Raw genomic sequence first — 27,776 nt, 5'->3', positions numbered from 1 at the left:
TTAATAAAAATCAGTTCATTGGGAGCACTGCATTTTAGGAGAGATTGTGAACACTCGTCAGCACGTGCGCCCCAGGGGCGTAGTCAGCTTTCTTGGTCAGGAGGGGCAAAATTAAATTTCGGGGGCACAGACGAAAAAAAATTGCAGTTGCATCATACAATACATTATACCGGTTTTGTATTTAGAGAGGCTTTATTGGGACGATGCGCGTGTAGCGCGCAAAAATTTGTATTTTGCACTATTTTATTTTTGCCCATGATTGGGATGAAAAGGGCTTTATTGTGACAATGTGCGCGCAGCTGCCAAACATTTTATATTTTACACTATTTTGGCCCATGATCGGGGTGAATTTTGGTGGAAAAGGGGCTTCTTGCCCCTTTTCTTTTCCTTTGCCCTCCAGATTTTCTCTTTTTGTCAGAGGGCACTTTTTTCTTTCATTTTTGTCAGGGGCACTCTGCCCCCCTTGCCACCCCACTGGCTACGCTACTGGTGCGCCCCCGGAACTCCCCTATGCGGGTGAATCTGCCACATCCTAACCACAAACACCCCACTCCTCCACACAAACCCACCCCGTCATCCACACCCACGGAACACAAGCAAATAAGCCTCAAATCGCAGACACGCACAGATTTATTTCTATTTACACCATTAACTTTACATGTATTTCGTTGCGGTAGCTTATTTACTTTGGAAACGATATTGTAAAGTAGACCTACGTTTTCTTAGCACAGGATCTCCACTTTTTTTAAACATAAGCGCAGACACACACCCGGACTAACGTAGTACCTGCTCCCACCCCGCCCATCCCCACAAAACACACCCCTGCACATAGTGGCTTGTTTGGTTGATATCTATACGAAATATCGAGAAGTCATCAGTGGTGGTGGAAGCATTAAATTACGAGCATATTTTCATATTTCAGATAGCCATTTGTGCGCGAAATTGTTTTAAAAAAGTATTTAGCCCAAAATGATGGTGTATCTTATTTTGCAGGAAGCTTTATTCAAAATGTTTTTGAATGATTATGAAAACGTTTTATACCCTTTATCTATACCCCTTTTCTAACTTTTTGCGAATTATGTCAAAAATGTTTTGTATTTGCTGTCTATACAGGGGGATTCTGTCGCAAAAACGTATAAACACTGGTCCTTATAGTACACGGCGCCATGTGTTCGGGGTATAATATTGCTACATTAGTGGAACCAATGTTTTCCGGCCTCCTAACACCTCATAATAAAACTATATGCCCCTATGATTCCCACGAGGGGGTGAAGCTTCATAATGGTTCCAAAACTCAAAAATGGTCCTGTCATAATCGCTAGGAATAAAATATTCAATTGTCCTATTGTTGTACAGGAGTTCAGGGGTTATAACGTCGAGTAGGTCAAATGTCAAACATTTCATACACAGAGGTCAAATTTTAAAAATGGCCCGATTTCATCGAAACTGGTCTCAAATTACTCCCCTAACATAAGAAATCTCAAACATATATTTAATTATGCAAATTAATGAATTATCGTCACAACACTATAAACATTGAATTGCGTTATCTGTTGACGAAATGAAAAAAAAAGTGCTTTCAGTGGGAAGTGTTAGCTTTCGTTCGATATAAAACTTTTCTGATTGGATGAAGGGAACATTCGGGGTTTTGACAAAAGCCAATCACAGATGCCGTATTTTCCACTAGTCACCAGCTAGAAGCTCTTACAGCTTTTATGATGCTATGCACTCAACCGTGTAGTGTTTGTGTAGTGACAAGGCATTGCTGGTCTAACTTTGCTTCGACACAAATTTGTGTGCTCAGGTGTATCGAGGTGGAAACTGTGCATAGGTGCGTTTTTAAGAGAATCGTTTTGTAGCCAAACCTTTCCATATGTAATGGTATTTTACAAGTTGACCTCAAATGACCTTTGACTTCAGTATATGACTTTGAACACCACCATAGATGCAGCTATGATCCAAATGTGAACAGATTTGAACTGTTCATATGAGATCAAATTTTCACGAGATACAGCATCTCAGACTGATAGAGGTAAAACAGTATCCCTCGCGGTGGATGCATAAAAATGGATTCATTAATCATTTGAGATGTAAGGTGCCAAAAATATTGTTTACACTAATGTAGCAAAATTCGATGCTAACTCAAATACCACCTCATAGCGCCATGTACTATTAACATGAAAGTGAGATACGGATACATTTGTTTTTAAAAATCAATTGTTCACCCGGATTCATTTTGTTCTAAAAAAAAAAAAAAAAAAGTAGTAACATCAAAGCTTATTTGAAGCCTCACAGACATGGCAGGTGTGTGGTTCCCACGCTACTATATATAAACCCAAGACCAACCCCGACTCGCAGCAAGTTGAAGAGGGGCAGCTAACCGACAAGCAAGACAAACAAATTGTTTTAACCTTTTGATATTTGGACCAGACTGATTGAACATTCTCCACGCGTTTTATTTGCACTTCTTTACGAAGGTAAGATTTTCTGTTAGTAATTAATTGAACTTTGTGCCGAATTATTCTATTAGATTTTCCTGGTTATTTTCGAACTTTGGTCATACCGTCATTGATATTAATAGAAAGACATCAAATACGGTCAAAAATCGCGCTCGCAGAAACTCGAAATCAATTTCATTTAGGCCATCTTGATTTTAATAGTTCGTCTGAAAGTCCTCCCCAAGTTAAACACTTTATGCGGAATGCGGTTTTTAAGGGGTGTTTTTTTTTTCTTTATTTTTTTTTTTTTGTCTGTGGATGAGCTTTTTGACAAGATTAAACCACCTTTTCTTCTCTCAAGGAGGTTTCACTGTGGTCAAGATGAAGAATTTTATTGAGATTTATGATTTGGCTGATGATGTCAGACGTGAGATTTTTGTGTGGTGGATTTGAAAAAAAAAACAGCCGCAAAGATACTGAAATTGACTAAATCCATCTGAAATAACGCGCAAAAAACGGGTGATTTTACTAATGCTCGCGGGGGCTTTGAGACGAATTGAGATGGCCTTATCGGTCATTGAATTCATTTTAATTTCATTATATTTTAAATCTTGTGTCATTTACCTTCGTCTAGTAATTAGAACTTGTCTGCTATGATCCAGCGCTGACTTGCAGCAAATTGGTCATTTTTTGTCAATGTTTCGGTTAATTTCGTCAGCGTATACGCCTACTACATAAAATCAAACATTTCTTCACTCTGTGGAATTTATAGGGTAAGTGGGACACTTAAGGATATTATTGGATATAAAATTCATGTAGGTGAATAAAGATTGGACTTATATTTTTATAATTCAAGTATAATCCTAGGACAATGTCTTGTAGTTTTGGGGGCGATACTCCAATTCAGTAGAGAATGGCGGGGCCAATTATGTAATGACTCAACTGTCCCACTTACCCCCAACCCTTTGGGATAAGTGGGACACATAAGGGGTAGGGGTAAATTTGACACATATATTTATGGTATTATTACATTAAAAGAACATATTTTAAAGCAATACATATTTATATTGGAGCATTTGGGCATTATTGACATACCGGTAATTATACCCAAAAAATAGTACTACTATACTATCATTATGTTTATTAATTTCATCTGAATACATGAGGCAGATTTTTTTTCTTGGTTTTTTTTTTTATAACCCAAACACGATTTGCGATTTTCATTCACAAAATCAATAATCAAGTCATTCAATAGGCGTTTTCAGTACTAATTTAATTTTTGAGCTTGTTGGCGGCATTATATGCAATTTAACTTAGTAATTTTGTTATTTTTTGTATCAAAAATTCATTTCAAGAACCACTGTCCCATAGGGTGCATCAAAAGCCCCTCATGTCAACCACATTTTTTCTACCTAGTGTCAAACTGTTCCATTTAACTAGAAAATCATCCCCTCCAAATTTAAATTCAATCGGAGGTCGGGAAGGGGGTCCACCGTGAGCTTAAAGTTCGGACAGAGGCAACCAGTAAAAGTTCGGCCGGCAGCTATTGAATTATATATACAGTTATACATGTACGTATTAATAGCTGCCTTTAGTGAATGTTTTTATATTACCTCGTGTCTCAGACAATACTCAATAAAATGCAAATCCATTTGGACTAAGCAAAAAGGCAGCTATTTTCAGACATATTTGAAGTTATAATAATAGCTGTCATGTGCACGTTCCTCTATTTACAGCCATTTCTGCATGAAAAATGGGTCCATCGTGTTCTTGCGAGCTGAAAGTTTGTGCATTATAGGTGCCTTTTACTAATGACAAAACAATCAGGCAGCTATTTAGTTTTCATTACTTTATACTGAACATCACTGTGGCTGCCATATGAATAACAATCATGACAATGTAATAAATGTACTTGGATCTATGTTGCTTATCAGTGCGAGAGCACGGTGGCCGAGCGGAACGGGCTCCGACTCATAATCGGAAGGTTGCGGGTTCGAGCCTCGGCGACGCCATCACGTTGTGCCCTTGAGTAAGACACTTTATCTCGATTACTCCCCTCCACCCAGGTGTATAAATGGGTACCGGCATTCTTAAGTGCTGGGAAGGTAACAGACTCGCTGTAGCGGAGGTGTAGCGATCCCCCTATAGCAACATTACATGGAGGAGTCTGGCCCAATCGCCAATGAAAGAGAGATGGGCACTCCGATCATTGTTTATACAGGATCGTCTCCTTTACCTTTACCTTATCAGTCCATATGATATTGGCAAATTAGGTAGCATCATTCAGTTTATGCTCTCTCAGGTGTCTGTTTTCTATCTTGCTCCACCACTTGCAAGACATTTTGATTATGTTCCTCACTCTGGGCAGCAGCTAGGAAATCTGCACGCTTTCACGCCACGTTCTACTGCATCATTTACCGCACAGTTGACGGGTCTAACATTGCTAAGCAATTGCAGATAAACTGAGGACTCAGGCCAAGTGTCAACATTGTCTGCTAGGAATTTGTTATTGATCTGCAGGATAGTGAACATTGCCTGTAAAATCAGCTTGGATGACTGTTGACTAAGTGATATTCTCAGGGTCAGGGAACTTTGGCTTTCCAAAGCCTGCGCCAAGTGAATACATGGCTTTAGTGCTGCTGCATCAGGTTGAAGATGAAGTAGCTTTCTCGCTAAAGCTTGTCTCTATTGTACTGGTATCTGTATGGGGACATTCCACCTGTGACCTCAAAAATCAGCACAAGACGGCTACGGTTTGCGGGACACTATTCCAGGAGATTTTAATGCAAGAATTGGACTGGATGATGCAAAATTTGCATACCACCAAAACACAAACAGAAATGGAGACTTCCTACTTGAGTTTGCACAGGAGAACAACCTTATCATCACCAATACCACATTTCAGAAGAAGAAGTCAAAACTTTGGACATGTGTGCTGCCGAGTGGATTCAGAGCACAACTGGATTATGTTTTAATCAGGAAGAAGTGGAAAAACTGTGTAATTAATACACAAGCCTACAACTCTTTCGCAAGCACAGGTTCAGATCATAGGATAGTGACTGCAAACATCCGACTCAGTCTAAGAGCCAACAACAAATCACCTTCAAAGAGAGTGAAATATGATTGGGCCAAACTAGCAACAGACCCTGAACTTCAGGACAGGTATACTCTGGAGATTAAAAACAGATATTCTGTTTTATCTGATGATAATTGTGCAGACCAAACACAAAAATATAATTACCTGATTCAGGCCAACAAGGAGGCTGCTGAAAAAGTAATGCCTAAACTACCAAAGAAGCAAAGAAAAGCACTTTGCTTTGACTCAAGAGTAGAACAAGCTAGACAACACCTAACAGAAGTCAACAAGAGACACGTCAAAGAGAATACCAAAGATACCCATTTAGAATTTGAGCAGAGCAAGGATGAACTAGACCAGGCATATGAAAGAGCAAATAGGGAGTTCATAGAGAACAAGTTGAAGGAATATGAAGAGGCCAATCTGAACCACAGACATAAACTAGCATGGGGTATCATCAATTGTGTTAGTGGCAGGAAAAAGGCAAGGAGTGGAAGACTAAAGGATGACAACAAAGAAGAAAGAATGAAGAAATGGCATGACCATTTCAAGAACCTACTAGGAATCCACCACAAGTGACAATGGAAAATGAGGATATACCAACTATATTTCATGAACTACCCATCAGAACAGATGCTTTTGATATGGAGGAATACCAGAAAGCAAAGATGGCTATTAAGGAAGGCAAGAGTTATGGAGAAGATGGTATTCCACCAGAGGTGATCAAGAGATGCAATATTGACATAATCATACTTGATTTTTGCAATCAAGTACTACTAAACCGACAGAAACCTAACCAGTGGTCCATCTTGAACCTCATCCCAGTACCTAAGAGCGGCGATCTCAGCCTAACAGCCAACTACAGGGGAATCAGCCTAAGCTCAATAGTTGCTAAAACATTCAACAGGATGCTCTTGAACAGGATCAGACCACACCTTGATGATAAGCTCAGACAGAATCAGTGTGGCTTTAGAGAAAAGAGATCGACCACTGAGCAGATTCTTGCCTTGAGAAGGATTATTGAGGGCATTGAAGAAAAGAACCTCTCTGCAGTGGTAACATTTATTGATTTCAAAAAAGCTTTCGATACTGTCCACAGAGGGAAAATGATCAAGATCTTGAAAGCTTATGGCATCCCAGATATCATTGTGAATGCAATTGAAGACACCTACCAGGGTACAGAGGCTAAAGTGACGACCCCAGATGGTGACACAGATGAATTTGAAATTTTAGCAGGTGTGTTACAAGGTGATACGCTGGCACCATATCTGTTCATCATCGTCCTAGACTATTGCCTCAGATCTGCAATAGACGGCAGGGAGGAGAGATTAGGCTTCACTATAAAACCTAGAAAAAGCCGACGAGTTGGTCCACTGAACATAACTGATCTTGACTTCGCAGACGACATTGCGCTACTATCTGATACTGCCAACCAAGCACAGGAACTGCTCAAAATGTAGAAAACGCTGCACTTCGTGTGGGATTACACATGAATGCGAAGAAAACACAATTCATGGTGTACAACCATTCAACAGATGTTGAAATCCAAACCGAGGATGGCAGCTTCCTGGAAGAAGTAAAAGACTTCAAGTACTTGGGGTCGTGGGTCAGGAGTACTGAGCAAGACATCAGAGTAAGAAAGGCAATGGCATGGAAAGCTTGTAACAAGCTCAATAATATTTGGAAATCATCTCTACCTAGACACCTCAAAACACACCTATTCCAAGCTACTGTAGAAAGCGTCCTGCTGTATGGTTGTGAAACCTGGACCATTACCAAGAAAATTGGCAAAGCAATGGATGGCTGCTATACAAGAATGTTAAGATCAGCACTAAATGTGAGCTGGAAAATGCATATGACCAATAAGGAACTGTATGGGGACATTCCACCTGTGACCTCAAAAATCAGCACAAGACGGCTACGGTTTGCGGGACACTGTAAGAGAGCCAAAGGGAGGATTACATCTGATCTGGTAACATGGAAGCCTACCCAAGGAAAACGAACCAAAGGACGTCCCAAGAAGACCTTTGTGGACCTGCTTCAACAAGACACAGGATACACAGTGGCAGAAATTGAGACCAGCATGCAGGACAGGCGGTTATGGCGAGCCATCATTGATGCCCGACAGCAAGAGTCGACGGAGTAAGAGTAAGAGTAAGATCTTTCCACTGAAGACAGCAAGCGGTGCCATCTCTTCGGTGAGATACATGTACCACAGATGTCTGTTCAGGGCTTTGTGGGTTTGCGTGCACTTGTTGCAACACCAAAATTGATATCGGCATACTGCAGGAGGCGCTTGTACAACTGAAGATCGTTCCATGGCGGGCCAGAAGCAACACTGCATGTTATCCAGCAGGAACTTAAGATTATTGTTGCAAATACAACAAATTCACATATCTTTAGTAGCTGGTGCTTTGTTGTCACAGTGCCTTGCGGAAGCTGTTCAATGTGATTCTGCATTAGAGAGATTTTGATACTATACAACAGTTTGGACATACATGACTGCTTGAATGTAATTGATTGGCCCGAGTCCGTAGCTTTACTGCTATCGCTTAGCAATGTTAGAGCCGTCAACGTGGTAAATGATGCAGCAGAAAGTGTTGTGAAACATTTCCTAGCTACTGCCCAGAGTGAGGAACATACGGTAATCAAATGTCTTGCAAGTGGTGGAGCAAGATAGAAAACAGACACCTAATCTGAGAAAGCATATCATATGGACTGATAAATATTAAGCAATTTATTACATTGTTATTCATATGGCAGCCACAGTGATGTGCAGTATAAAGTAATGAAAACTAAATAGCTGCGTGATTGATTTATCATTTAGTTAAAGGCACCTATCATACACAAACTTTAAGCTTGTACTTTGTAGCGCGTGATGGATCCATTTTCCATGCAGAAACAGCTGTAAATAGAGAAACATGCACATGGCAGCTATTATTATGACCTCAAATATGTCTGAAAATAGTTGCCTTTTTGCTTAGTTCAAATGGATTTGCATTTTATTGAGTATTGTCTGAGATATGAGGTACTATAAAAACATTCACTAAAGGCAGCTATTAATATGTATGTATAACTGTATATATAATTCAATAGCTGCCGGCCGAACTTTTACTGGTTGCCTCTGTCCGAACTTTAAGCTCACGGTGGACCCCCTTCCCGACCTCCGATTGAATTTAAATTTGGAGGGATGATTTTCTAGTTAAATGGAACAGTTTGACACTAGGTAGAAAAAATATGGTTGACATGAGGGGCTTTTGATGCACCCTACTGTCCCACCTACCCCAAGTGGCTGGGGTAAGTAGGACACCATATTAAGGCCCTAATTGGCTAAATTGCATGAGTTCATCATGATTTTTTGATATCGGGCTTGGTTTTTTTTATGGTAAATGAAATATATTATCTCTCAATTTCTCCTAATTCTTAGCAAAGACTTTTAAATATTCAGTAATAGATAAGTATAATTCCTCAAAGTTGGCCGCCACATCAAGGTAGTGTTGGTCTCAAGCATCTCCCACAGCTCAAATACCAAATAAACTCCAATGTTGAGCAGTGAAATTATAACATGCATATTTGCAATGGGGTAAGTCACCATTCGGTATAGTATTGGTGGATTTAGTGATGCAATGAAGATCTAGTATAGTAGGTGTCCCACTTACCCCACTGGCCCACTTACCCCATCTTACCCTAAACAGCTTATGAATAATTAAGTATTTTTATTTATTTTTCCAACGTATAAAAGTCTGTCTCTTAAATAAATAAATTTCTTGCTCATTAGTATCTGTTAAAATAATGTTCTGTTAATAAGTATAGTGCATTGCATTTTTTTCCGACTTCCATGGGCATATGAATTATGTTTATTTAACACCTTTAAGTTAATTATAGTTTGCTCTGAAGTTACATAGGTCTGTACCATTTCTATGTTAATTTAACGTGTCAAATTCATTACATATGTTACTCAACTTCATGCGTTTATATTTATACGTAACTTATGTGTTTTAATTATTTAGTAATAAGCTTCCATAAGTCTATAAGCTTCTATTTAACATGAGTGTTTAATTCTTTTCTCAACTTACAAATCTATATTTTCATTCAGAATGTTTAAATCATTATACTTTTCTTAAGGTCTCGGATAGCAACGTTTGCACATATCCAATTGCATTTAAAATACGAGGAATGTCCTTCTGATATCAAATAATTTTGAACGTTTTTGAAATTCACGATATAATAAAAAATTTAAGATAAATTATTCAAAATTGATATATTTAACATTTAACAGTCCTCGAACATTGTCGAAGTAAACTTTTTAAATCTCATGATATATACTTAAAGTAGCCCTATTATGTGGGTGGGAGGAAAAGCCGTCCATCGTTTGAAAATTTTGACGATATCAATTTTTCCCCCTATTGCAAGTAGTCTCATGTATAGTGATCATTGCAATATGGATCGAGGCGATTGTATTGAAAAACCTAAGAAATAATTTATAGCAGTTTCATAATCAGTCGATAGTGCGAACATGTCTTCACTCGCAAACCACCCGAAAATATTCGTCATGCGTTTGCGTTTTAAAGAATCCACGGAAATTTAGTTCCTGTGATCGCCAGGTGAGACAATTTTGAATGTTCGACGACTATGAATGACACAAATATAAAATACAATGATATGAATTTCAATGACCGATAATGAAATTGATTTCGAGTTTCTGCAAGTGCGAGTTTTGGACGAATTTGAAATTTCTTTTTTGCTAGTCATATCAATAAGCAAAGTGCAAAAATAACCAAATGTGAAGTGCGGTTTTTGAATTGTATATTATTATAATGGTGGTGTATGCGCTCCGGTGCGAGCAGCTGCGAGCATTCTTGTGGGGTACTATGTAAGTTACTGCACTGATAGCTTATCATGCTTATGGGGCACAATTTCTCTGTGGGATATAAATTATGGTTCCAACAAAGAAAAAAATAACTTGTGAAAAAGAAACCGTTTCTCGCAATCTATAGGCCTAGGTGTAGGCCTACGTTTTTTGTGCGAGCTTACAAGAATGGTGTGATTATAAATATACCCATCAAGAACCACTGGCCTATTTTGTACACACATAATGCTGGACCCACAAGAATCCTGGTGGGGGTGGGGGGTGTCTGTAGGAGTTTGAGGTGTGTATAATACGTGTCCTGTGTTATATTGTTTGCGTTAATTTGCTATTTTCTATCATTATTATAATCATAGATTCAAAGACAGATATTGAAAATGAAGTTGGGACTTCTGATGTGCTGTATCGTGTTTGCTCTGGTGGCGCACCAACCTGCTTTTGCGGCTGAGGATAGACCCACATCTACTGTGTACGATGAACGCGCCGATCTCATTATCATTATCGTCACTGAAGATGCTATTTATATCATTGTAGTCCGGTAAGAAAACAATTGCCCCGTCATTCCTAAAATAATATAACCATGATTTTATTATTAGACCAAATTACTATTAGAATTATTATAATAAAACGTATCCAGGGCTGTCGCTAGATCATTTTCTCCAGGGGGGTGGGGGGGGGGGGGGGGGGGGTCGAGATATAATTTTTGCTGGTATGACCTGATTTACCTTTTGCCGGTCTCTGGGCAAGGCAACATGATTGCCACCCCTGGCTCAGTCATCGGATAGAAGACACCCCTCCCTCACAACTGTAACCCCCCGTGTAACCCAAGTGTTTTCCAAGCTGTCCCGATTTCTTTACTAGGAAAGGTGCACGAAAATTTGATCAAGTGCGCGCGTAGCGCGAGAAAAATTGCTATTTCAATGCTAAAATTCAAAGGGGGTGCGACGGAGTCACCGAGCCAGTAGGTCAAAGATCCGAATCATCCACGATCTTCTACTAAAAGAACATTACTGGGGCAAATGCGCGCGAAGAAAATGCATTTTCAATGCTACAATGAACAAAATTGAGGACAATTGTGTCCTAAAATCGCCAAAGGAAGATGCATAGGCCTTTTACGACTTCTGGTTAATTTAGTCCCGGTATATTGATCCAACACACGATCACGAGTTTATGCTTTTTCCAGGCATCAGAGGAGCTGCCGGCTGCCCTAGCACTCATAATTATGATTTACATATAGAAAGGATGGAATTATAACTTTTATTTTTGATGTTCGTGTTCAAGTTCGAGATAGGAAAAAATTGAATTTGTAAGGGGACGTCTAGCTCGCAGATTTATCCACAAAATCTAAAAATAAAAATAGACCAAAAGGAAAATTTAAATCGTGAATTTTATCAGAACATTAACCGCCGACTGGGCTTATTTGCCACCCTGCTTAATGCAGTGCCGGATTTACCGTTTTGGTGTCCCTGAGCCAGGCCAAAATTTTGCAGGCCCGCCAATCTCACCGCGAGGAAGGCATGTACACTACAAATTCAACTAAGACACTTTCGCGCGAAGTGTGCGAAAAATTTTCAATTGATCGTCGGCTTTTCATCCCACCTATACATACACGTTAAGTATAAATCATCAGATTTATAAAGTTTACTTCGAGTACTGTTAAATATCAAAAATATAAATTTTAATGATTTGCCATAAAATGTGTATTACATTGCGAATTTCAAAAAATCAAAATTATTTGAGATCAGAATGACATTCTTCGTATTCAGAATGCAATTCGATATGTTTGATGTGCTCTAATGTCCCACAATAAATACTGTCCAAACGTTCATACCCCTTCCCTTAAATAAATAATAAAATAAATAAATTTCGATATTTCAGACAATTTCTGGCCAAAATGAAGGTAATATTGTCATGTAGATAGCCAGTGCGCGCGAAGCGTGCACAATGTTGCAATTCATATTTTGGTTCAAAACATAGTGTTTTGGGACTAAAAAGGAACATACAGGGCACTTGTATACTGGTATTAGAACATCAGAATAAAGACAAACAAATGGTAAGGACATTTTCAAAAAACTTTTTATGATGAAATGTAAGGAATAACTCATATTATTTTGGTTTATCTAAATTTAAAATGTATGTAAATATCGCCCTCAATTTGCACACAAATGTTTAGAGAATAAAACTTACCACAAAAGAGCAGAAAAATGTGAATAATATTTGATATAGAAAAGAGAATCTTTGATAAACAAGAAATGTCTTTAAAAAAGACAATGCCTCAAGAGATTCCAGCGGGCACCATCTGTTATTTGCCATAAGAGATACTTGAAATCATAGAATAAGCTCCGCCACCCGCTGTTTCGGATCCCTCACTGTCTCCCAAAACATCAAAAGCGTTGCACGTATACTTACTTAAGACTGTCCTTTTTCACACAACGCAGACAAAGTAAGGCCAACTTGCCTACAAATGGTCAAATTTTGGCAAGAAATATCTCTGTGTAATCCTATGCAAGTCCCACATCACATCGATATCGGGGATCGTATTTTTTTTACTGAAGTTAGGCTAGGCTGGTTACCACCAGCGTCATGCGCGTGACGTGACACAGCTAAAATAATCGACCGGAAATCGGGGATCATTAAAACAATTTCAAAATACGCAATGACAGTAAACTTAATGGCGAACGGTCCGAATTTTGAGCCATACAAGTTTACGTGGTGAACTAGCTTTATTTAAGCCATATCTTGCAATGGTAATAATTCTGATGTATTTAATGCAGGAATACTTGCATGCCGGGTGGTAATCCGAATAATCAGTCTTAAAACAAAATATTCATTTACTGACATGATCGATGGACCCTGCATTTTTCAATACATTGATGCTGTAGCCTTCGTACAGAGTGAAGAAGGCTACACACAAGGAAGGCTATAATCACGTATCATGTGCCCAAGATGCGTATAGATAATAGAGGCCCTCCAACTCCCAACTTGTGACCACGGAAATAGCTTAATAGCTGTGTAGGAAATTTGAAATTTGGACACCAGAAACTTCAGGTTGAAAGTCAAAAAGTGTCAATTAGTACACCTTGATACAGAAGTTATCATACAGTGATAGTAAGATTTTTTCAAATAAAATCTCTTTTCTGTAAAATTGATTGCTGTGCTGAAAAATATTGCATATAATGGGTACTTGCTTTTTTGTACAGTAATTCATTGTAAGGTACCATCAATGATGGTCACAGAATTCGGAAAAATACATTTATCCATAACTTTGTTAATTTTTTTCCTACAGATATGGTTGACCCTTCATTTTTCAAGTTAAATAATCACCTTTCTAAACAAAACAATTTCAATGTGAAATGTTGTCAATGTTGTCACCAGGACCAAAAAAGTACTAAAAAGGCTACTTGGAAATTTGATGATCATACCTAGCATCAAGGGCTTAGGCAGCCAGCCGTGTAGGGAGTGTTTTACACACCCAAATTTGTAAATACACACCCAGTTTTTGCCCACTTTGTACATAAATTTTAAATTTACACCCCCCGTTTTTAAATTTACACACCCAAACCTTCTGATCCTGCCTAAGACCCTGCCTAGCATGGAGGACAGGCCTAGGCAAAATAAAAGCTTTTTTTCTAATAATTTCTCCGCAAGCGTCATTTATGTCAACAAATTGTTCGCAAATCCACAGCAGGGTTGCAAATATACCATATGTCACTCGGAGTGCGACAATTTGTACAGATAAATTTATCACAGGTATTTTTCTATTAATTTGGCCATTCGTCTGCATATTACCAAAAATAATGCATTTTGGGCGACCGTTTCTCCGCGAACGTTATTTATGTCGACAAATTGTTCGCAAATCCACCACAGGGTTGCAAATATACCATACGTCACTCAGAGTGCGACAATGTGTACAGATAAATTTATCACAGGTATTTTTCTATTAATTTGACCATTCGTCTGCATATTACCAAATATAACCCATTTTGGCCCACCGTTTCACCGCGAACGTCATTTATTGCGACAAATTGTTCGCAAATCCACCGGTTAGTTTTAAGAATATAATACATGGCATAAAATGTGACAATTTATCAAAATAAATTGATAATAATGAACGCTTTTGTGGATATTTACCAATACAATTATACATCTGACATGTATATGAATTATGATTATGTCTTCAGGCTGTCTTCAGTCAGTAGGAATTCAGATGAGTACATGCAGCTGAGACTAGTCAATGATAGTCTCAGGTTGTAGTAAGCTACAAATTTCAAATGTTGGATGACTTGTTCTCATTGCTTACCTGTGTTTCACATCATATTTTGTGGTCAAAATGATTACAAATGTGTAATTTGCAATCATTTCCGACGGCTAGTAAGGATTTGAATGCACACTAAACCCCGGGCCGTGACACTCGTATTCAATCTCTGTATAAAAGTGAATTCACTTTTCGGCAGTTGACACATCGTAAGTTTGAGTGACAGTTGCTAGGCATTTTAAATACACATAGTAACACTTAGCCTAAAATGTACGTACGTAATGTACGACGAACGTATTGCGTACTACTTCAATAGTGAAACAGACTTATCCCCGTATTTAATTGACAATTCCATATTTGATTGCACCAAAGAAAGATGGCGGATGTCGATCGAGTACGTGCTATTTTATCAGCAAAAATACAGCTGATTTAGCCAAATTCAACATGGGGTCATCGGTTATAATATTTTCCTAGCATATTGAGCTAACACCACAGCTACATGGTTTTTCACAATATACTAGTAATAAAATAAAGAAAATCAGTAAGCTTAAGACGAATATTACCTAGGGGAGATCGGGGGAAAGTGGAACATATTTTTGTCCAGCCCAAACAGGATTACGAAGCAAGCATGGCAAAACGTAAGGTTTACAAGATACATATTTGGTGCATACGCACCAATATGAACCTCGCGCCAATCAACCTTTTTGTTCCTTACGACCGGAGGAAAAGTTCGACATATCGCACGACTCTGTAGGATATTTGATTAAAAAGATACAGAGTTAAGTGCACAAAGTACAATAAGTGACTATATCTCATTAACCAATGATCGTACAGATACGCGACCACTGAATTTTTGTACCTTATGACCAGACGAAAAGTTTGACATATCGCACGACTCTCTAGAATATTTGGTTAAAAAGATAGAGGGTTAAATGCACAAAATTGAAAAAGTAACTCTATCTCATTAACCAATGATCCTACAGATATGCCACCGCTGACTTCTTTGTTCCTTATGGCCAGAGGAAAAGTTTGACATATCGCACGACTCTGTGGGATATTTGGTTAAAAAGATAGAGGGTTTGGTGCACAAAGTACAAAAAAGTGACTATATTAAAAACCTCGCGTCGAGGTTTTGCCAAGTTTAAAAATAACGGTTACTTAATAAAATAACGGTTAGTTCATGAAAAAGAAGAAGTGAAATTTAGCAAAACGCGACGAGGTTTATTTACCCGTAAGAGAGCTCTATTGTTCCGCTATTGTATCCGCTATTGTATCCACTATTGTATTCTATTCATAAAAGCTACTGCAGGAATCGCGGCAATCCCTGATCTTGCAGGTGTCTACCGCCGGCGTTTCGTATTTATTAACATTCAAAATGATCCGATACTCTTACATTTATAGACTTATTCCCGCTTTTTATATAATATTCAGAAATTACAATTATGAAAACTACAAACTTTGAAAGTGAAAATATATTACCATCGAAAATATATCATACTTAAATTCTATAGAATCTATAGAGGCATTGCATGTGACGTATCATCCCGTAAATATGGCAGACTACTCAAATGCATTCAACAAAAGCATGATTGCAATCTACCGTGACAGTTCGTCTCACACACATAACCCTGCACTACGATCAAATAGGTTGATGACAACATTTGATTGAATGGACTGTACTCCGCCATAACTACGGTGAAGGACACCGGTTCAAATTCTTTGTTTGGAGCCAATCAATAATTTCATGCAGAGCCTCTATAGATACCCAACCCAGAAGTGCCCATTTATTTTCTAATTTTTTGTAATCGCGCCCAAATATCCCCGCAAATATCTTATACGCGGTTTTATTGATTCATTTTGGGCATTTCAAAAGTTATAAGTCGTCAAAAATGGCAACATCCATTGATAGCAATGGTTGAGTAAACATTGTCTAAACACTAGATAAAAAGACAGCTTTGTACGGAGAAGATGTGAGGAAAAGGAGATAGATCCAGCTATCCTCAAACAAAATATGTGTGCTGCCGCTCATTCAAAAGTAATCATGCTATTCAGGTTTAACAATAAAATACAATAAAGGGGTTCGAACCCATGATGGGTGTGATACACAACTTGCTGCTTAATAGTTTTAGGGAAAGGTCAGTGTCTGTATATCATCATACTATGCATACCATGCATGCAGACCCCAACATCCAGTTATATTTAAAATAAAATATGACCGAAGTTCCATGGCAAATTATCATTTCTGACGCTTGTTGACTCTTTTAACCTCTACGATTTATGATACAGACTATTTTCAATTATCAAAATATCTTTATTAGGTTTGCAGGAAATGACAGGAAAATACATACAACAATAAAATAAACATGATCAACAATCATCCCTTTTCTAACAAAATCCTAAAACACTCTCCCTAAATAATTATAATTCGAAATAATAACACCTATTCATTTATTCATTATAAACCTCTCGCAAACTGGAATGTGTATGTGGTGAATTGTAATTTTAATAACCGATATATGGAAACAAACAGGTACTATAATATTATTCAAAATCAAGAATAATATCAAACAAATCATCCTAGTCGAACAGTACACTTAATTTAGGCCCGGGATTTAGGCCTGCATTATGATTATAGACCTAAAGTAAAAATACTTGAAGAGATAACAAGAAACCTTTCGTGCTTGGCCACTGTATGCTTGGCTGATCCTTGCTGGATGAAGGTCAATATTGATCTATTATGTGAGTGAAATCAAACACCGTGTCCTCGTTGCTACTCCCATGTAATCGAAGGTCGTAAAAATTAATCTGATAACAATAGAAGGTATTCATTACTACATCATTGATGTGGTTGCTCAATGCTCATACATAAAAAAAATTCTTCCACATAGGCTGTTTAGCTTAATCATGTTAATCGGGAAGTGACCTCTTGAAATGATATCATCACACTGATCAGAATGATCTTTATGTTATTACAGTGCGGCCCACATAAAATGTTCAACACAAAGTGAACGATGTTATAACTTGGAGGGCTAACAAACCAACACCGCCAAATTCGACTGACGTGTGTACAACGTGAGAGGCTATGAGGAAATGGAACACTCGTTGTCTGATAATGCATGTGTTTATGGTTCGGATAGCGGTTACTTAGCAGCTCTCCTTCCGCTTGGGTTTATTGAATACACTCTATATATAGTCATCAATATGTCGTTTCCAATCCCTGGCTGAACTATAGGGTTCAGCTATTATTTTTTTAAATAATTCTTTTACCCCATGCAGCTGATTGGGGTGGTTACGGGTCGTTTAAAAACCACTAACCGCGAAATGAGGATATCGAACATAGGCCCCCGCAGGGCTACAAAAAACTGCTAACCGCAAAATATGGATATCCAACTAGTTTCCCCCTCGAAGCTGTAAAAAAAACACTCATCGCAAAATATGGATATCCAACAAGTTTGCCCCGCAGGGCTACAAAGAACCACAAACCGCGAAATATGGATATCCAGCAAGTTTGCCCCGCAGGGCTACAAAGAACTGCTAACCGCGAAATATGGATATCCAACTAGTTTGCCCCTCGAAGCTTCAAAAAACCACTCATCGCGAAATATGGATATCAAACTACTTCGCCTCGCATGGCTACAAAGAACCACTTACCGCGCAATATCTTTTTACCTCAAAAAAAGAATTAATATCTACCAAAACACGTTTCAAAACGTAAAAAGGGGCCAAGTTTAAAAAATCTTTCCAGTGTGGCTTTTCACCCTTTTTTAAACTTGGTCCCATTTATGAAAGTTTCTAAAGACCCATATGAAGTCATCATTAGGCTACTTGTTTTTTTCTTTAGTTGTCAGTGTTCATTTTGTAGAGTAAATTAATTAATGTTCGTGCTTGATTGAAGTTTTTCCGTAAAGACGTTATAATGTAAACTCCTCAACAAAAGTTTGGAAAGTTTTTTCAAGCATCTGTATCTCAAATTATTTGTGACATATTCATACCGTGTTGCATATCAATGGATAGCTACAATACTCCCCTTTACAATGACACCCCATTTGAAACAATAACATTTTTCACGGCTGAGTACACTTCTTGTGAAGGTAGTGGGGTCTCAAACAGAATTTGCCAAATTGACCATTATTCTGTGCAGCAAGCTGCAATCCCATATCTTCACAATCTGGGACCTAATGCAATCCTCCAAGATGACACCTCTCGCCCCAGAGCCACGGCAGTCAAAGACTACCTATAGAATATGGGAGTAGAGCCACAATGGCCTGCCATCAGGCCAGACCCGGGGGCCAGACCTCAACCCGATTGACCACTTGTGGGACTAGCTTGATCGTGCTGTACGTGCCAGAGAAGCCCATTTGCAACCACATTGAATGATCTGCGACGAATCCTTGTTGAAGAATGGAATGCCATGCCACAGTAACGTGTAACCAGGTCGGTGAGCAGCATGAGGAGAAGGTGCCTGACTATTGCGGCTGCCTGTGGTTTTTCCACCAGTTATTGAGGTTAGTGGCTAGCGTTGTTTGAGCACAGAATTTGGCAAATTCAGTTTGAGACCCCAATACATTCACAAGGCGTGTACTCAGCCGTGAAAAATGTTATTGTTTCAAATGGGGTGTCACTGCAAAGGGGAGTATTGTAGCTATCCATTGATATGCAACACGATATGAATATGTCACAGATAATTTGAGATACAGATGCTTGAAAAAACTTTCCAAACTTTTGTTGAGGAGTTTATTTTGATTTAAGCAAAAGTAGCAAATACTCACTTTGTTAAATTCTTCATCGTCTTGTGCGATCCTGCGCCTTATGATGTAGGGCCTATAGTATGTAACAGGTTGACAGACAGTAAATTTGCTAAGTATATATAACACTCTACTTCTCTTTATGAACACGCAATATAATGAAACATAAACCTTCAAATGTTTTTGATAATACATAGCCTACGTCATATTGCACCGCTTTCGAACAGTCTTAAACCTAATTTTTGCATGTAGAAATTAGGACTCATTCTTCATGTTATTACGGTACCACTTTACTAAATGGGACCAAGTTTAAAAAAGGGTGAAAAGCCACACAGGAAAGATTTTTTAAACTTGGCCCCTTTTACGTTTTGAAACGTGTTTTGGTAGATCTCATTAACCAATGATCCTACAGAGATGTGACCACTGACTTTTTTGTTCCTTATGACCAGAGGAAAAGTTTGACATATCGCACGACTCTGTGGGATATTTGGTTAAAAAGATAGAGGGTTAAGTACACAAAGTAGAAAAAAAGTGACGATATCTCATTAACCAATGATACTACAGAGATGTGACCACTGACCGTTTTGTTCCTTATGACCAGAGGAAAAGTTTGACATATCGCACGACTCTGTGGGATATTTGGTTAAAAAGATAGAGGGTTAAGTACACAAAGTACAAAAAGTGACTATATCTCATTAACCAATGATCCTACAGAGATGTGACCACTGACTTTTTTGTTCCTTATGACCAGAGGAAAAGTTTGACATATCGCACGACTCTGTGGGATATTTGGTTAAAAAGATAGAGGTTAGTACACAAAGAACAAAAAAGTGACTATATCTCATTAACCAATGATCCTACATAGATGTGACCACTGACGTTTTTGTTCCTTATGACCAGAGAAAAAGTTTGACATATCGCACGACTCTGTGGGATATTTGGTTAAAAAGATAGAGGGTTAAGTACACAAAGTACAAAAAAGATGCAGCCAAAGATAGGAGCTTGTAGTCACCTGCTCCGCAGCCGACTGATGATTCCGCTTTGCCCCGTGTTCCACTTTGCCCCGGTCTCCCCTAAATATTCGTATCAGGCTGAACTATTTAGGTGCCGTTCACAAAATAATTCGACATTTTTGTAAGACGGGGGTGCAGGCCCTCTAAATATCCGTAAAATCCTTCACAGATACCTTATTTCAGATTAACTTCTTTAAAACAATAAAAACTTCACACATTCAAAGCTTTATATTCTTTTCAAAGTCCAGAATCAAGTCAAACATTTTTATAATCACTCTTCAAGGCAAACATTTTACTACAACCCCGTATAAAGAATTTATGACCGTCCCTGCCATTTTTTTTTCTAATGCATAATTCATTAGCCCGAAATGCAGACTTATTGAGCATTTTGTACCGTAAAAACTTCGTGGCAACATGGAAAACGTAGCCCAAATGTACTTGACAGAATGATTTGTCATGGCAATCCGGCTATTATTTCGCCCAATAGTCGTGTTTCATGTTCCAATTCCAATACATACTGCTTTCGGCAGAAAAAAAATAGCTATAAAATATATGTGTATATATATTAGTGGGATAACTGTTGGTAATGTCCAGGCCTAGAATTGAACATTGTATAATATGGAAATAGGAGTCAAAATTAATTTGCGTCCTCCACGCGAGCGAAAGGTCAACGTTGGTTTAGATGTGTTGCAGCAGCTCACCGTTACCGACGAAACCACATTGAGATTGAGATTGCTTGATGTGATCATTTTTTTTTTCTAACAAAATATTATATTATATAATTTTCAAATATCAGCCAACATATTAAACTCATCTCGCCGTGTGGCTTAACTTCGGTAGCATTTTTATTTTTCATCAGTCAGCTTTCAATATAATTTGCTCTTAAAGGCTCACATAACAATAACAGATGTGGAAATATGAGTATAAACTGACCAGTAGATACCAGTTGTAGTCCTGCTAATTCATGGCCCAGTTAGGAAAATTAGCCCATATTTTGAAGACTATCCTTGTCTTCAAGGTAAAAGAAACCCACTCTTGTTAACTTATGGCCATGGTCTGGCCTGCTGTCAGATCTTTCCCATTTAAGTTCCCCTTTAAGTTTAAACAAGATGCACATCGTCATCATCCCTATATCTTCGTGTCAAAAATTGCCGTGATAGTACAGCGAATCCTCTCGTTTTTAAACAACTACGCATGGCGATTTTATTCGAGATAGGCCGAGCGACTCAGGCTAAGCATACCATGGCTATCATATGAGATACCATAGAGTTTCTATATTCTACACATTATTACGATTTGTGCATGCTCTAGTACCCCCATATGATGTTTCTATTACAAGAAAAATCGATTTGTTTACAGGTAAAACCAGGGTTTTGTTTCCAGTACACTAACTCGAAAAGCAGTACACTAATTAGCAGGGCCTTGCAGCTTGCTGTGGATATCTTTTAGTAAAGATTTTGAAATCCAAAGTAAAAATTGTGATATATTTAATTTTGAGAATTACAATTATACTATACAGGTGCAAGTCCTATAACACAATGCATATGTAAACTTTCTTTATCTGTGTCAATAATAGAATATTGATTTCAACGGAGTATAGAGCTATATGGAAAAAATATTTATAATTCAGGGTGTTGACACTGTGAGATGTGCATTTATATACTACAGCTAGACTAAAATTTGCAATTTTGATTTTCAAAACAAAATAAAAGAGGTCATAGCAACATTATTATATACAGTGGAATCAGTAATATCTTAACTAGCAGAAAAACTGTACTTGGTTTCTTTACTAGTTCGGGTTCAAACGCTATAGGCAGTAGTGTAGCAAGCGGGGGGGCAGGGGGGGGCAGAGTGCCCCCTGACAAAAAAAATGAAAGAAAAAGTGCCCCTCTGACAAAAAATGAAAGAGAAAATCAGGAGGGCAAAGGAAAAGAAAAAGGGCAAGGAGCCCCTTTTCTAGCAAAATTCAGGGCCAAAATAGTGTAAAATACAAATTTTTTGCACGCTACTCGCGCACATTGTAGCAATAAAGCCCTTTTAGCCGGATAATGGGCGAAAATAGTGTAAAATACCATTTTTGCGCGCTACGCGCTTTTATCATCAATAAGGCCCTTTTCGGGAAGCTCGAAGACATACATTCTCTATGTATTGTATGATGCAACTGCAATTTTTTTCGTCTGTGCCCCAAAAATTTTATTTTGCCCCCCCTGACCAAGAAAGCTGGCTACGCCCCTGGCTATAGGCCTATGCCTATAGTCAACTAAATTGCATATTAAATCGTTTCCGTGCTGTTTTCCGAATCCTTTTTACTGAAAGCGTTTTATTTAAAACGCGCCCCATGAATGTGTGCCAAAAATCGCTTGCACCCCCCCTCTCAGCTGGCCAAAAATTGCCCCCCCCTTTTCGGCTCAGTGTCAAAATGTCTCCCCACCCACACCCCTAATTTGACCCTCCCCCCAGTGCTCATAATTATTGCAGCCTGACTTGTCCGACTACGCGAACACGTTTTTGTGAAGGTCGTACAAGCATTCCGAGCAGCACTAATCTCATCTTTCAATTGTTTTGTTTTCACATTTTTCCCTACATGTACGCAGCGAAAAGAGGGATACTAGCACTGCTGTTGACAAAGCTAATGAAATTTCGCAAGTCACCAAGTTTGATATGCTTGATGCTGATGGCGATGGATTCATTGATGCTAATGATTGGGAGCAAGATAATGGTGTTAATCCACAGTTTGACGCTATTCTGAAAAATCATGATAAGAACGGTAAGTAAGGAAACGTTTAGAAGACTTACAAGACTGCACGTGCTTGCTTACTATAGGCAATAAAAAAACTCTCTTTAATGATGCCAATCCCAGCAAACACAAAACGTTTTCGACATTATTCACAAAGGGTTAGAAAAGGTTTAAGGTTGTCGGAAAATATTTTAAATGTCGGGTTATATAAAGGGTACATAATAGGGTATAAAACGTTTACATAACGTTAAAAACCGTTTTTGATAACTGAATTAATGCATATATTCTAAAATGTATGTTGAGAAAATATTTGGTAAAAATGTTTGCAGAAAATATATTACAATAACATTTTGATATAATTTTAACATTATTGTTGCAGTGAGTTTTCATACAAAATGTTTTAAAACGATGAAAGCCTTCACTTCCTTGAAAGATCCGTTAATGGAGTTGCTTGATCGGACTCCACTGAAGTCGTCTCCTGTATAGTTTAGCTGTTAAGCTCCCAAATTCGGTAATTGTGCACTTCGTGATAAAAGTATGAGCATGTCCACACATGAAGTACATGGTCCCAAGTTTATTTTAAGATGTGGAGCAAGAATCTCAAAAATGTATAGTTTGTGCTATCTACGACCTATCGTCGCAGAGTTATTCTACAAAAACCTCATTTGTGGGTAAAAAGGGGACATTTTTAGTTGTATGGGTTGAAAATTTCAACTTGCTCCGATTTTGCCAAAATTGGTGGCAAATTGTTTGTCTTGACATCACGAAACAGTATACCCAGCAAACACAAAACGTTTTGGACATCATTCGCAAAAGGTTATAAAAGGTTGTCAGAAAACGTTTAAATGTCGGGTTATATAAAGGGTATATTAAGAGTATAAAACGTTTTCATAACCTTAGAAAACATTTTCTGATAATCTACTGCTCAGCAAACAAAAATGTTTTACAGAAGATGTTTAAATGTCGGGTTATATAAAGGGTATAAAAACGTTTAAATAACATTCCAAAAACATTCTTGAAAACTTGATACAAAACATTCTGAAACAGAATGTTATTTTTGGGTTGAAAAAATATTTTGCGAAAAATGTTTGCCCAAAATATTTTCAATAACGTTCTAAAAACGTTTGCTCAACGGCGAGCCAGATTTGCAGGCCACTGCTACCGTGCAAAAGACCAAATAATTTCAGATGTCATCTGTATGAGGCTTCCACGAACATGTAGAGGAAGAAGACCATTCAACTACATCGACTGTGTGGCAAGGGACGTCAATCAAGAAATTAATGACCTCCCAAATCTGATGGCTGATAGAGATTCCTGGAAAAGAATTGTAAACTCTTTCTCGGATGCGTCCGCAAGATAGATAGATATAGATATAACCCGACATTTAAATGTTATTAAAACATTTTAAGAACATTTCTGTGTTTGCTGGGTTCAAATATTTTAACATAATGTTATTTAAGTATTGACACAATATTTGGCAAAAATGTGTGCAAAAAAAGTTTACAATAACATTTTTTGAAAACATTTAAAAATATTGTTGTGTGTGTTTTCATACAAAACGTTTTAAAACGTTATCATGATTTTTATATAACCCGACATTTTAATGTTATTAAAACGTTTTTACCTAAACCAAAAGCCAAAATATAACTTATTTAGAACGTTTTTATTGTGTTTGCTGGGATAGTACTTACCATTTTTAAAAATGTACTCTTTACTTGTTATTTGAAGTGGAAGTCAACGGTCAACAGCTAGTCAGAGCGCTATGGTCAGCCAATGGCATTTGACATTTTTAGCCTCTATCTCAGTAGGTTAACACAGTAGATATACAAAATTATTCTTTTTATGATTTGTGTCAGCTAAACGGACAACCAAAATGTGTTATTTTTTTACCCTCAAAATGAGGTTTTTGTAGAATTCTGTAACGATAGGTCATAGCACAAACTATACATTTTTGAAATCCGAGTGATCAGACGAATAATTTAGTGTTTCTGTCGACAATATTACAGCATTTTCACATTTTTACCCCTGTGTGACCTTTCGTGACCTCTAGCGGTCACTAGGGGTGAAATCTGAAATGGCTCCACATCTTAAAATAAACTTTGGAGCATGTACTTCATGTGTGGACATTCTCATGCTTTTATCACAAAATGCACAATGAGCTTAGCAGCTATACTACTGTAGGGGTGGGTACAAGTAACAGATTTGGGATCTTTAAAAAACAACGATTTCCTTGATGATGGTCGTATACAGATGAGTTCATATTTTCCTTTGGGAACAAGCGTCTCTCATCAAACGAGGACATGTACACGAACAAACCGACGAACATGGCGCCAAATGGAATGGTAGACGGCTGCCGCCCTCATTCGTCAACTGTCCGAGTTGATGACTGAGAAAAAAGTGATAAAAAAGTGACGGACTTCGCAACCTGATTTTGTGGCTGTTTACAAGGATCAGTATTAATATGAGGAAAAAGCAATAATCCAGGTCCAGCTAATAAATTTACTGTAAACTGTGGGGCAGGAATGGGATCAGTATGTATGTGAATGAATCACCGTGGTTAAGATAAACACACTGATGACTCGCAGAGCCACACATCACATTGAAATTCCTTTAACCTGTTACCTTTAGACCATTATTATTAACCATGGCTTTTTTTGTTTGTTCTTATATTCTGCAGGAGATGGCAAGCTGTCCTTTGGTGAATTTGCCAGTATTAAAGTTCGGTTCGTCTCTTATTAAACCGGCGAAATATTTGACAACTTGGGGCTCTTTTGTCACTATGAAGTTGAAGTTACGACAAGGAATCGGAAATAAAATTATTTTAATTTGAAATTTCTAAGTTGAAATGAAATAAATCTATTATAGTTCCCCCATCTCCTGGTCAAAGCAGCGGGGATTAATGTCGTGTAATTTTGTGATTGTCCAGAATCGACTAATAAAGGCCGGTCAATCGACTGATGGGAGAGGGGCACGCACCCTAGGCAACCCCCTTAAAACTCCGCTAAAAATCACATAACCATATAAAAATTAAATAAATTATGCTAACCCCTTCTAATGCTTCAGCAGCCACCGAGCCTAAAATAAACTCAGGCTTCGAAGAATACCAAAATCTTGGAACATCCTATCAGTTACATATCCCAGCAAACACAAAACGTTTTAAAAACTTTTTATAGGTTTTGGTAAAAACGTTTTAATACATTAAATGTCGTTTTGTATGAAAACATACTACAAAAATATACAAAAATATTTGTAGAATGTTTAAAAATGTTATTGTAAAATATTTTTTGCAAACATTTTTTACCAATTATATTGTCAACACTTAACATGTTAGAATATTTGAAGTAAGTTATCATGAAATGTTTTGAAAACGTTTTATATGTAGGCCTATCCTTATAATCCACCCGCATTTAAACGTTTTCAGGCAACCTTTTCTAACCTTTTGAGAATGATGTCGAAAACGTTTTGTGTTTGCTGGGATCATGGCCCTTTCATACAGGAGTCAAATTTCCAAATCATGCTTACATTTTGATCAAAATAATTTCAAAGTCATGAAAGTAATACTCTTGGAGCTATTTTTCATATTGAGACTTTTGGTAAGAAGTAAAAAAATCACGAAAATGCATTTTAACCCCACAATATCTCAGCTGACGTCACCTGTCAGAAATGACAGTCGGGTAAAATGAAAAGATCCGAGGAAGTAGAAACATATTAACTTGGCTGTCACCTTTAAAATGATGCACGAAAACCTCAAAACTACTGTCTCTCCGCAAACACAATAATTGGACGACATTAGAAAGCAAATCATATTATTTGCTGAGCTGCTTGACCATGTTGACTAGGCCTAGTCATCGTTTCCTGGTGTAGTTCGTTTCATTTGATTTTCTGGTGAAACCATAATCTGAAATGTCTTAATAAAGAGCTATAAAGCATTATTAAAAACCCTAAACCTGAGCGTATACAATATACATTGTATCATTATTTCGTGTGCGGTTTCATTTTTTATCAGTAACTTGCCTCCCCTCCTTATGAAAACAAAACAAAAATCGTTGATGATTTCTGTCAATTGGAACTGTCCCAGGCCCACACACGCAGCTGCATGTGGGGTAATTAAGTTGGACGCAAAGTGGCGGCGTACGGGGATTTGCCCCCCCCCCCCCAAAAAATTTTTTTTTCAATTGATCGTCGGCTTTTCATCCCACCTACATACACGTTAAGTATAAATCATCAGATTTATAAAGTTTACTTCGAGTACTGTTAAATATCAAAAATATCAATTTTTAATGATTTGCCATAAAATGTGTATTACATTGCGAATTTCAACAAATCAAAATTATTTGATATCAGAAGGACATTCTTCGTATTCAGAATGCAATTCGATATGTCTGATGTGCTCTAATGTCCCACAATAAATACTGTCCAAACGTTCATACCCCTTCCCTTAAGGTATAGGAAAATGTTACATTTTGCCACATTTATAAATTGCACAAATGCATGGCACAAATAACTTGAGACAGGCCAGGGGGGTTAAGGGGTTGAGAAAATTTTCCACAAAAAGAGAAGAACATGAGAAATGTGGGCGAAATGGCCATTTAGCATAAAAATTTTAATTTTTCACGCGTTTCGCGCGCATCATCCCGCTAATTTT

General features: G+C 37.8%; 1 protein-coding gene across 1 annotated transcript; it reads left to right on the top strand.

Annotated features, from left to right (window-relative positions):
• Nucleotides 1–2,346: 2,346 nt before the first annotated feature.
• On the top strand, nucleotides 2,347–27,077 carry LOC140162894 (uncharacterized). Its single transcript, XM_072186199.1, has 4 exons — nucleotides 2,347–2,477; nucleotides 10,738–10,919; nucleotides 22,989–23,161; nucleotides 25,809–27,077. Exons 2-4 carry the CDS (start codon nucleotides 10,759–10,761, stop codon nucleotides 25,868–25,870), a joined length of 396 nt encoding a protein of 131 aa, XP_072042300.1. The 5' UTR covers nucleotides 2,347–2,477; nucleotides 10,738–10,758; the 3' UTR covers nucleotides 25,871–27,077.
• Nucleotides 27,078–27,776: the final 699 nt, after the last annotated feature.

Source organism: Amphiura filiformis, chromosome 10 (genome assembly GCF_039555335.1).
Source record: "Amphiura filiformis chromosome 10, Afil_fr2py, whole genome shotgun sequence".
Classification (NCBI taxonomy): Eukaryota; Metazoa; Echinodermata; class Ophiuroidea; order Amphilepidida; family Amphiuridae; genus Amphiura; species Amphiura filiformis.
The sequence above is the reverse complement of the archived record's forward strand: the minus strand, read 5'-3'. Positions and strand labels throughout refer to the sequence as shown.